Raw genomic sequence first — 12705 nt, forward strand, 5'->3', positions numbered from 1 at the left:
CTTCTTGGTGAAGAGAAAGAAAACAGTTTGATTAGAGTAGTGTAAACTACGAAAGCGACGCACGCGATCGTATTAAGTGGCACGCCATGATTACGTTGGTATAATACAGAATTACATATAATTAATTAGGTACACAGAAATTATTCAGTTTGGTAATATGTATTTTACCATTAAGGCTTGCTTGCATTGCTTATATTATTATCAATTTTCAAAGAAGAGGAGAAGAAAACCATACACTAAATTGTTAGCACAAAACCTGATTAATATTGTGTATCGTTTGTACATAAATTATTGTGCAACAACCCAACAACAATAATGTAATTCTGTCAGATATTTTCATGCAAAAACCCAAGTGGGAGTTACTGTAGGACATTCCACATTCACATTGCCTTCAGTTTTCAACTTTCAATTCCCAGTTGAAGAAGGGGTTCAGAATTAACTTCATACTTGTAATTGAGATTGGAGGGGACTAGTTCATTTTGGTCCTTTGTCCTTCTTGCAGTGCTTCAGTAACTCAGTGCAGGATCAGCTTTCCAGGCTATGTATGAATATTTCTAAGTAAAGCAGAAATGTCTAATCAATGTGACGATAGTCTTTTCTTGTTCTGAATATGTGAGGATTTGGAATCCAACGCTTATAACGAAGTGGAAAGGTAGGTGGTTTGAGAAGAACTGTATATCATGGTTGCGTGGTGTACCGTAATGCTAGACAACTGATAGCTGCTTAAGCCTCCCTAGAAATTATTTTGTTTCGTAGTTATCTCACGTGTAAACTCAGTGTAATTACCTTCATAATGTTGTGCTCTTATCTGGACCCTTGTCCTTATTATATGATATACTCTTGATTCAATATAAATACAAAGCCTCAGCCACAGATTATGTGTGGCTTTCGAACATATCTTTTATGTAATTGGTTAGGAATAACAAAATAGTCCGTGATAAACCAAGTTTTCCCTTGTTGCAGGCTAATCAGATAATCAACTATTGTAAAAGTTGTATGCCTCTAATCAAATATCTTTAGCTGAGTGTCCAGCAAGCGTCTTTGCCAGGAAAAATTATAGCATGAAGAATCCACCCGGAAGACACATACCTAATCTAGTGCAAAATAGGGGTCAATTTTTCAGGATAATCTAATACTATGTACAAAAATTAAGGCCAAAAGTTGCTAAAGTTGCAAATAATGGAATCCATCCAAAGTTTGAAGTTGTCGATTAACCCGAAGCACCATGATTGCTAGTACATAAAACAAACCAGACAAGAGACAGCATCACTAATCACTAAATAATCATAAAGTAGATCATACGAATACTCTTAATTAGCTTAAAGGTCTCTGAAAACTTAGAAATCCAACCTGATCTGGTTTCTTTTAGCCCAATACAATAGAGACTGGGTTGGGCCCGAACCAAGATATTTCAGTCCAACTGACCCAATGGCATTTGTTTGTTTATAAGAGATTCTAGAAAATTGGAAAAGAAACAGGCAACTTGAACAATGGGCATATTTTTGGATTTTTAGATTTTCTTCACAGGCAACTAAAACTGTTTCAGAGTGCATTCTGAGTTTCTAACATTTGTAAGGTTAGGCTATTCCATAAAAGAAGAGATAACAAGTCGACAACCATAACCAAACTAAAAATTTGACCTCAATTCTACCCTCACATCTCTGAGTCACTAAAAGTTACAGTGGAAGCATAACCAAAGTTAAAAGTTATCAAGGTTACATCTCTCAGTCACTAAAACTATCCTTCCCAGGAACAGATGGCTAGGGGCCTTGTAGGGCTTAAAAGCCGAAAAGGCCAAGTTCACTGACCTTCTCTTTCTCATATGTCTCGAAGTACTGATATATGATTGTAACAGCAAGCAAAATCCCAGTTCCTGAGCCAATTGCTCCCATTAAATCTGCCACAACAGTTAAGGCACCAATGCACAAGCCTCCGAAAGCAGCCGCAGTAGGAATGTACCGATTAAGTTCCTTCTGTAAGTTTGACTCTCTATGTCCAGGCATCACCATTTGTTGTTCCTACAAAATTAAGCAAAATATAAATGCTGATCATTAACTAAACATATTAGTTCACGACTGTGAAGTTGTTTGAGCTGCAAAACTTGATCCTAGAAATCTCATGTCTTCACATTCTTACTCAATGCTATAGAATGAGGCACAAAACGCAACTATCAACACAATGGAAAAAGTTGCTACCAATCACACCCTTGCTCTAGTAGAATTCAGAGTCTGTAGACACCAAATTGGGGACATCCAATGGTATTGATCAAAAAGAAAAATCAAAGAACTATGATGAGGATGACTAAAAATACCTTGAGCTGCTTAGCTACATCTCGGGCAGAAGAACCAGAAACTTCAATCCAGGTTTTTGAGAAGAGTGCACAGGCTGAAAGCATAAACACTAGATAAAACAAAGCATGGAAGGGATTGGCTGCCATATCTGCCAAGCTGCAATCAAAACCACATTGACAGAAAAATGAATCAGTGATTCATGTAAATTCTTTTGCAAACTAAATGAAATAAGAAAAGGCAAAGGAGATTTAAAAGGTAAAGTAATCAATGTGCTGGATCACCTTGATGGAGCAGTGACATAGTAGGCAAGACCACCAACTGGTATAAACTGGCCACCAGAATATTCAGACTCCTGCCACTTCCCCAACAAATTCACGAAGAAATTCCCACCATACCTCCTGTAAAGCAACTATACAGAGAAAACAAGTGCCATGTCAATTGAAAAAGAAATGAATTTATGAGCCTTTAATTTTTATTGCCTAGTAGCTTACCTGGGAGATAAAATAAAGATTGGAGACAAGAGCGGATTGGAGAATAATGGGCATGTTAGAGGTGTAGAAGAGCTTAATAGGATATGATCCCTGCTGTCCACGGGCATTCTTTGATCTCACCGGCAAAACCACACGGAAACCTTGGAAGTAGATGACAATGAGAAAGATCAAGACTGTAGCAAGCAAATTAGTAACATTTGGTAGGTTCTGCCTATAGAAAGCTTCTCGAAGAGCGCGAACTTTGTCTGTCCTGGTTATCAGTAGATGGAACAATGCAATTATGGCACCTTCAAATTCAGCTCCCCGGCCACTATTGACAGTTGTGGGGCTGAAAGCCTTCCAAATGATGCCTTCACTGCATAATCAACCATAAATTAAGTACGGAAAGACCATGGATCACAATATGCTAAAAGGTAAATGAAATATGGATTTCAAGCCTACCAGATGTTGGTAGCTATAAAAAGGGAGATCCCAGATCCCAGACCATATCCCTTCTGAAGAAGTTCATCTAAGCAAATCACAATAATTCCAGCAAAGCAAAGTTGAACTATGATAAGAATGGCATTCCCAACACCAAGTTGACCGACACTGCCATACATCCCCGAAAGGACATAGGCAACAGCTTGACCAACCGCAATGAGGATGCCCAACAACTTTTGTGCCCCATTTCTGAAAATTAGAAGTCAATCAAAAGCAGGAGACATTAGAATACTAGCCAGGCCAGAGTAGCAAACAAGCTATATTGAGAACACATAATAGCACAGAAGTAGAAAACAAGCTCAACAAATAAAAACTACCAGCAATTCACCATTGAAACAAACAAACCAGGGTCCTAAGTGAGCATACTAAGCAGAGATTGAAAAATAACAAAATACGGAACACCTAAAGCAAATTCTTCATAACATGGAATAATTAAAGCAGAGAAAACTATTTAAAGTAAACAATCAGAGTAAAAGAACACTCACAATAGTGCACGGTCCTCACGGACATTGTTGTCTACTTCAATGATCTTTGAGCCAGCCAAGAGTTGCATGACCAGCCCAGATGTCACAATCGGGGTAATCCCAAGCTCCATTACAGTTCCACGGCTTGATGCAAGAATAACACGCATCCAGTAAAATGGATCGGCACCAGTCGTAGAGTGTATGCCATAAAGAGGAAGCTGACTGCACACCAGAAAGATGAACAAGGAAATCACGGTATATATGAACTTCTCTCTGAATGGGATCTTTCTGTCAGCACTTTGAACTTCCGGTAGAAATGCAAGAAATGGCCTGACCAAATGCAGCACTCGAAAACCTCCTCCCATTTTAAGTACTAGAAGCTAAACCAGCCCAACCTGTGCCAACCTATTAGCACATCTATTTATTCAGATACCGAAAATGTTCAAAGCCATAGAGTTGATAAATAAAACACTGGTATGATAAAAATCAAGGATAAATTAGCAGTTCCATTAAGGGGGTCTCAACCATTTACACAAATTGACTGCTAGCACCTATTTCAGTGACCAATTCCATAAGCTATAGCAAAATACAGGCACATGAGGGCATAAAATAAGAATAAAACCAAATGCAGCGGGCACAACGTACAAGTCAGTAACATGAGAGTTAAAAAAATTAAATTATTTACATGGTCTGCAACTCGCTTCGCTCAACCTAAGCAGGAAGAAATAAACTTATACAGCATGAAATACAAGGCTTTGGTGCACTAAAACAGAGTAAAGTCATGCTTAAGCCAATAAATAGTTGGTAGAATAATGTTTAGCTTCAGATTTCATGTTCTTCATGCATTCACTTCTTGTTGCTTGCCATACAAATCATATAATCTAGGATCAAATTTAATCAACTTTAGCAAATCTGAACAAAAACCCTTTAAAATGGCTCAGAGACCATCGAAATTCCAGAACTATCCGAAATAATTATATAACGATTCATGTAAAACAGGAAAACTGAGTTTTACCTCAGAGAGAGAGAGAGAGAGAGAGAGAGATGAAAACTCAGGCTCTGAGTCTGAGGCAAAGAAACAAGTAGAAGAGGGAAGGGGAAGAAGCCGGGCTCAGAAAAATCTCACCCACTCGTCCGCATTTTCAAATTTGGCGTGGCGCATGCACAGTCAGCGTACGCCACGACGACTAGTCAATCCTCTACAGCCGCGTGTGTGACGCTCATTTGAGCAGCGTGACGTGTCGTGGGGGTTTGTTGAACTTTCTCTCGACTTTTTATCTTTCTGACATTTGATATTTTATTTTTGTCTGATTTTATTTTCTAATTGGGCCTTGTCTGTTTTCCTACATGTCCAATCACTATGATGGGCAGTTGGCATGGCTAATCTTAGGATTGCGATTGAGAGTTGTGACGTTATGGGCCTTGTCTGATATCCATGTAGTGTTTGTGCGTTCAGCATATTATCACCTCTCAATAAGAAAAGTATTTTTTTTTTTAAGGATCAATTGCTAAGTTATTATTAGACGGCCTGATTGTAACCCTCAATATATAGCCCCCTTATTATAGAAGGGGCACAGTGCACAATATTACAAATGTTGCGAGTAAAGACTTGTAATAAACATCATGTCTGCAATTTTTTTAATGCTTCCAACATCTTTACAAGGTGATAAAACTGACACTTCGAGATGAACTCACAATGGACATGGGTATTAATCTTACCTACGTTTAGGGCACCCAAAATCCACTAACTATTCCCTCTTTTACGGACAGGGTTGCCATCCTAATCTGAAACTACATGATCCGTACGCGCTTCTTCCAGCAGAGTTATCCTGCACTAGATTTATCGTATGGTGTACAAAATTCAGATGCAAAAATAAAGAACACTTCCTTGGCTTAAGCTGGCAGCTGAAGCTTTGCATTGTTCTTCCAGCTGCAAAACAAACACGTTTTTAGTGTTAACAATCTACAAACATGTACAACGATCATTGGGACGAAGGTGTCACGATTTGCTACCTGCGAAAGTAGTAGTAGAAAAAATCTCCATATAAAGCTGTCTGGACCAGACCAGCAATGCAAGCTGCAAAATTGTAAAAGGAAAGAAGTTGGCCAAACACTACAAACAGCAATAACGCCCCGTGAAAATGTCCTCAAAGGTTCTCGCATAACTTACCTATCCATCTACCAAATTTAGGTTCTGTGAAGTAGCGGTAGATCCAGTTGAGTATGTACAATGCACGATAGGCCCTGCAATTTGAAACATATATCCCAAGATGAATTATACTTGCACACAAATACGAATATATCTACCATCTGCCGATATTTTATCTGGTCCAAACTGCTGAATCTGTTTGGTTTTCTTGATTTCATTAAAATCAGCATCATTCAAGGAAGCAGGAACCAAAACTCTCCATAATTTATTCACACCTCTAAAGTGACACTGACAATACACTAACTTGGAGATGAATCTTAACCCCTGGTATGTGGAAAGGAAATTTTATGGTCTGAAACACAACAAATTTCCACAAATTCCAAGCATTATCCAAATATTGCTATAAACTAAAGTTGACTGGTACAAGTTGAAATTTTCAAATTAGGACTACTCAATTATATTCTTGATACAAATTGAGATTTAAAAAAATTTAGACACTTATAATCCATTACATGCGACAAGTACTTAATGAGTACACCCAGCATTGAGGAAAGTAAATCTATCTGACAGGACAAGTAAGAAAACATATTGTCCTGTCAAGCAGATCACAGACCTTATAATAGAAATAGATATATTTACCCAAGTAAGAAAACATATTGTCCTGTCAAATTGTCTACATTTCCACTTCGCTGTAACAAAACTAACTGCGGAAGAATTGAAACTGCCTCCAAGTATATGGAAAATGCCCACAAAACCTGAAAATAGTTTTACAAGTACATAAGAACAAGACGGACAAGTAGGTTTTACATTCAAGTATATGAGTTCCATCCAAAACTTACATCAGTACACGAAATTAGATAATTATCATTATGGAACTTCAATTGTTAAGAATTAAAACTAACACTAGAGGCAACATTGGATAAGTCAAGTTGGGGTTTTCCAGCTTGTGATTTAGTTTCGGACCGATGTAAAGTGAACACCTTGGCTGGTTTGTTTTAAAGTGAACACTAGATCCATGAGTAGCAACTAAGGTGTACAATAAGTTTAAGCCATCACAGCTACACAAGCACAACATGACAACACAATAATGAATACATCAATAATGTCACCTCTTGAAATGTGAATTCCTCGTGGATAAGGAGGGCCAACACAAAGCATCCCCCAAGAAGAAAATCATGGCGGAAAGTGTCAAGCTCTTTATTGTAAGATCGCTTCACCACTTTGTGCATCCGCATACACCAAACAATGGCCAGCGAGCTTCCAATGAACACCAGCTTCATCACAGTGTTGTATACTGAGACGAAGTTCGTGAACAGGTCCAAGTACCGACTCAGAAACACTAGCACATAGAGCTCCTGAGTCTTAAGCGAAACCCCTATAATAATAAGCAAATATCAGTTTCTCAAAACTTCAGATCACCACTTCCAATTCAAGGAGAATTAACTTAAAATTGTTCTAGTTCCAAATTAACTTAATAGTCTTCCTAAATTGGGAAGCTGAAGAAACTAAAAATCTTCACAAAGTTTATTCCTTTATCCTTTTCTCTTCCGTTTCTGAGCAACCAAACACTAAGCACTAATGCACCGATTGGTTGCCGAAAGAAGAAAACACGAAACAGATTCAGATAAAATGTGGTTCGCATTACTGAGTAAAATTTTCCACTTTGAGCAATCTTTAGTGGGGAAAACAATGATATTCATTTTTCCTTAGAATTTTCCTTCGTTTTCCCAGGAAACAAACAGAACTGAGAATGGAAAGGGAAGAAATATGCATACCTGAGCATGATTTGGTGGCGTAGATTTTGAGAAGGAGGACCAAAATACTGGCCAGGTGGGTCATATCCCCAGCCAACCTGAACGCATTCATGGTTTAAAGCAGGAACTCTTGCCCTAGATTTCAGTAGAGAGAGAGAGAGAGAGAGAGAGAGAGAGAGGAAAGTGGGGTTGAATACGGCGTGTAAGAGAAGGGAGACTTTACTTGCCAAAAATAACAAAAGAGAAGGAGAGTTGACGTGGCAGTCGGAAAGTGTTTCTACCGACCTCCACGATATTCCCAGATACGAATGAGCAAGAGTTTGTGTGACGTGCGGCTCAGCTTTGGTGTTCCTCCATCCATATCGCAATCTCGTCCGTTAGATATATTGAAGGGCTATCTATTAGAGCTGAAATCAACAGTCTCTGGCGATGTCGTTTTCTCTTGGTTTGATGTCGTTGACTTGTTTTTGGGCCAAGCCCTTGGTAAAAATAACCCACAGAGAAAGCTTAAGCATTGGGCCAGGCTGATCGAATTATTTGGATTAGGCTCATGTAGTCATTTAAACTTGCGGCCCTGCCTGATGGGGGTGAAAAATAATTTCTCATCCTTTACCTAGAAGAACAAGTCATTGTGCTTGGGCAGTTGCCATCACATAAAAGAAATAAGTTTAATCAGTTCAATGGTGGAGGGTTTTTGTATTAAATTCGGCAATCGCACCGTGGCCGCCCCTAGTAACCCTATGAAAATAGGAGTAGCATAGCGAAGGAGTGCGAAGCCGCCACAAAGATTCACATTGGCATGCCATTAGCTAATTCCTAGAAAGCAAATTTTGAGGAAGTGCTTTTATATAGTTTACAGATTGCATCACTCCCTAAACCAAAAAACAAATGAGGCTTGGAACACATGACCATATTGTTGTCCCTCCGGAACTAGACACTAAAGGAGCTTTCCAATGACTAAAAATGATGCTCTCCACCCTCCATACAAATACAGAGCGCCCCCTCCCCAAAGTCAGCTGCATTGGATACAGATTGCATGAACAACCCGTTAAAATTTGGGCCCTATAACAATTATGTGCCCCCTAATCATTTGCGTTGGAAGATCACAAAGTATATTTATTTAATGATTTCAAATTTCAAGCACTTTGAGTCCTTAAAGCAGCAGTCAAAGATTTGTTGAGAAATAAAGGGCAGCCCGTCTCATCATCATCATCATCTTCTTCTTGTCCATTGCAGGTGGAAGGAAGGTGCAAAAGACTCTTCTTCCTTTTTCTTTCCTTTGTTTTTTTCCATAAATATCTTCAAGGTGGTGGTAGTTGGAGCAAGCAAGAACCGGAGTCATCTCAACCTTCCGTACAAATGGTCTTGAGTTAGGTCACCAAACAAAAAGGGCATATGCACATGGACTTCATGTTGGCTTCAACTGCTTAGATTTATACAATTACTCTGCTAACTATTTTTTTCTTCTACAATAATAGTTCCTTTCTGTACGTAAAGGGGCTTGCAGTTCAAGTGGCTAAAAGCATTTACTTACGCACTTGAGATTCTAGATTCAATTCTCCTTCCCCAATATCGTTTGTAGAAAAAAATAGTTTATTTCTTGTCAAGAAAACAACAGATAGAGACTCAAACCCACCTCTTCCTCATATGTATGCAAATCTGGGTTGAAATTTGTGTCATAATATATACAGAAAATATATTCTTGCATTAGTGCCCCAGCCCAGGCTCTGACTGCAGGCACCACATTATGTGGTCCCATAGAACCTCTAAATATTTTATTTTCACTAATGAGAATCCTAGAAATTTCACATGGACTGACTTTTGCAACCTATTAATCAAAGATTTATTAAGAATCCCAAGTCTTTGGTATGAGACTCACCAAGTAAAACAAGTTTTATTTCCACCACCCCTTGGTAAACATGCTTTGGTCCCCTCCACTATCTCACTGACCAATGGGGCCTCATGTCTCATAGCCTCATAACAACTCCACCAACATCTGGACAGAGCCCCTTTCTTGGTATGAATTTATCTTCTCTTTAGCACAAAAACAAAAATGTATCTTCAAGACTCAGAATTTTACCAATTTACAATCACATAACAATACCCATCTGGGATAAAGATATCTTTTTTTACTGCAAACTAGTTTCAGGTCATGAAGCTTGAGAATTGGATTTGAAATGTACAGAAAGTTTGTTTTTTGGTCAATCAAGTACAGAAAGTTTTAGCATTAACACCATTGAAACAAGTACATTGGTCCCCAACCATACATAATCTCAGTGCCCAGAATGGAGATTTGGATTCATAAGAACTTCTGCAGCCCTGGGCCCACTTCCTGTAGGCTGATTGGGTATGGGTCTATGGGTTTTGTTTGCTGCAAACCAACATGTGGCTTCCTATGTCCTTCTGTGCATTAATTCTTCTGCCCCTCCTCCTCTACATGGAGGAGTTTCTGAGCCTAAGTGCCAAGCACAAAATTAGTTTCTCTCCCTAGGGTTTAGTACAATAATCCCATCCCCATCAAATCAAACAATAAACTTCTTATCAACTATTCTCTCTCTCTCTCTCTCTCTCTCTCTCTCCAGTAATGTACAAACAAGTTGAGACAAGGCATTGTGGATGGCAATGTCCAGTATTATGCACCAAAAGGAAAATCTGTCTGTAACATATTGAGATCTGGTTCCTCCATGTATTATTCATGTATTATTATGCATACATAATCTGTGGCAATCATCCACTGCATCATATAATTTATATAATTCTCAATCTCTTTTTCCTTAGTTTTAACCTCTAGTCAATTGTAAGTTTCTGTCAAATTTGAAACTTAACAAATTATAAGAATTTATGTACTCATAAAACAACTGGATACCTTGCAATATTTTATAATGGTCAACCAGGACCACATATAGTATTACTTACAGTCTGTCCAATGGAGGATATTATAGTTTGTCTTACATTAAAGACTTTCTGCAAAAAACAAAAAAGAAACAGAGCATCCTATCCATTTTCTTCTTCTTCTTCTTTTTTTTTTTTCTTTTCCTGTCTTTGTTTTTATCTTTCTTCATCAATCTGAATCAACCTTATTCCTTATCAGCTATAATTGACTTGTAAACAAAAGGGTCCTCATCTTGTTGTTGTTAAGAATTGATGAAATCATAATGCAGGGGACCCATGATTACAGTATGTAACAAAAGTTATCATGTCATTATGCTTAATCTTAAGCCTCTAAAACCTTGATTTTTGCAAAACAATTATCTCTGCACTTGAAGTTTCCGTTCCTATGTCGTCGGTAAAAAAATAAGGAAAAAAAAAAAAGATTTTCAAAAGCAGAGTTATCTTTTTCACTTTTTATCCAACAGTTTCTGTACATTCGGATATGGCAGATTATCACCGTTTTCCTTCAACAGAAGCATATCATTCTGCTTGTTAAGAATCAGAAACATCCAGGTTTAAAACATCAGTCATCATCATCATCATCATCATCATTCATGAGTTGAACGCTGCACGTGACTTTGACAGTGATGGTTGGTTGGTCACTTGAGCCCTGAGATACCTTGTTATTTTCTATTTTTTTTATAATTAACTTTCATTTTAATATGGGGATTATGGATATGTGTCAGAGTCTCGCAGGTAAGAGGATTTAATTGGACAATGGACATAATTAATTTTGTAAATTCGTAGTCAATCAGTCACTCTCTGAGTTTCTTTCTACCTTCCATTGGGAAAATTTCATCCGCAGTAATAAAAAAAGGAAAACATGTCACCTAATAAATGGCACAAGAAGAAAGAGTGGTGCTTATTAAGCATTTGAAAATCAGTCATTAATTTAGCAAAATCACTATAAAAAAAAGGTTAGCTTTGGTTGTCCTTTTCTTTCCTTTTTGGCTTGGGCCATTTTTTTTTAAGTTTCATTTTCATACCCTATATGGGGTCATAATATCTTTGCCAATTCAATGTCGAATCTTTGCTAAAGATGTAAACCTTATTCTTTGTTATCAATAAAATCTCTCTTATCATTTGGAAAAATAAAATAAAATTTGTCGTATCTTAATTTAAACTTAAACCATTGAAAGACTGCATTAAGGTAATGAAATCAAGAATCCTCCTACATCTAAATGCTTGGAAACCAATTTAATTAGTAGCCATATATACAACTTTATTTAATGAGCAAATATGAATATAATCCTCATAAATTTATGAGATCTTTTGGTAAGGGAGGAAGTAATATGCTTAGTAGTACATTCATGATTGATCAAAGGGGTTGGAAGAGGCAAACCAAGAAAGTTAAATGTTCATTTAAGATGAAATTACATGTCAATCAATGCATTCGTAGCTAAGTTGTACTAGATAAATGACAAATGGTAATTTAAACGATAATGACGACAATCATCCAACGCTAATATCGACACATGGTGAGTTCAACGATCCTGCTAGACAGTTAGTCAACGCCAAGTCGTTAAGAAATTCTAAAAGAAAGTAATGAAAGTAGTTCATTGGGTGACTTGAGGATTAGAAATCCGTTAACTGGCACTACACACTTGTCAATGTAATAATTTTATTTCTTTGAAAAAGTCAAATCTTCATTTAAGATGAAATTACATGGTAATGCAGTTGTAGCTAGGTTAAACCAGACAAGCGACAAATGATAAGTTAAACGATAATGCTGACACTTACCCAAGATAATACAGACAAATGCTGAGCTCAATTACCCTTATGATTGCTATAGCTCAGCAGTTAGTAAATGCCAAGTCGCCAAGTAATTCTAAAAGAAAGTAGTTAAAATAGTTCTTTGGCTGACTTGAGTATTAGAAATCTGTTGACCGGCACTACATGCTTGTCATTCTCATAATCTTATTTATTTGACATGATTTCTCGGTAAGTCTATATACTTCCTCAACGTTTGTTATACCAAAATTTGGCATGAAAATCACTAAAGCAACTTATTCCATAAATAGTCTAATTTATGAAATAAGAAATGCTACTTAAAATCCCTTTAAGTTAGGTTGAATAGGGTGGCAATTAAATCCAGTCTTTAATTTGAAGGCAAGAACATCGACGCACGCATACAATAATTGATTG

The 12705-nt window shown here is 37.4% G+C and overlaps 2 protein-coding genes across 2 annotated transcripts; both read right to left on the bottom strand.

Moving 5' to 3' along the window:
- Window positions 1–1483: 1483 nt before the first annotated feature.
- Window positions 1484–4879, bottom strand: LOC103324898 (uncharacterized). The gene is made up of 7 exons (XM_089049244.1): window positions 4742–4879; window positions 3748–4131; window positions 3224–3451; window positions 2783–3137; window positions 2573–2700; window positions 2312–2447; window positions 1484–2018 (listed from the first exon to the last, which is right to left on the bottom strand). Exons 2-7 carry the CDS (start codon window positions 4089–4091, stop codon window positions 1779–1781), a joined length of 1431 nt encoding a protein of 476 aa, XP_088905370.1. The 5' UTR covers window positions 4092–4131; window positions 4742–4879; the 3' UTR covers window positions 1484–1778.
- Window positions 4880–5335: 456 nt separating this feature from the next.
- Window positions 5336–7852, bottom strand: LOC103324899 (ER lumen protein-retaining receptor A). The gene is made up of 6 exons (XM_008227010.3): window positions 7651–7852; window positions 6985–7250; window positions 6515–6630; window positions 5897–5970; window positions 5740–5803; window positions 5336–5656 (listed from the first exon to the last, which is right to left on the bottom strand). The coding sequence occupies exons 1-6, from the start codon at window positions 7739–7741 to the stop codon at window positions 5620–5622; spliced, it is 648 nt and encodes a 215-aa protein (XP_008225232.1). The 5' UTR covers window positions 7742–7852; the 3' UTR covers window positions 5336–5619.
- Between the last annotated feature and the right edge of the window lie 4853 nt (window positions 7853–12705).

This window comes from Prunus mume, linkage group LG3 (genome assembly GCF_029339155.1).
Source record: "Prunus mume cultivar Tortuosa linkage group LG3, ASM2933915v1, whole genome shotgun sequence".
Classification (NCBI taxonomy): domain Eukaryota; kingdom Viridiplantae; phylum Streptophyta; class Magnoliopsida; order Rosales; family Rosaceae; genus Prunus; species Prunus mume.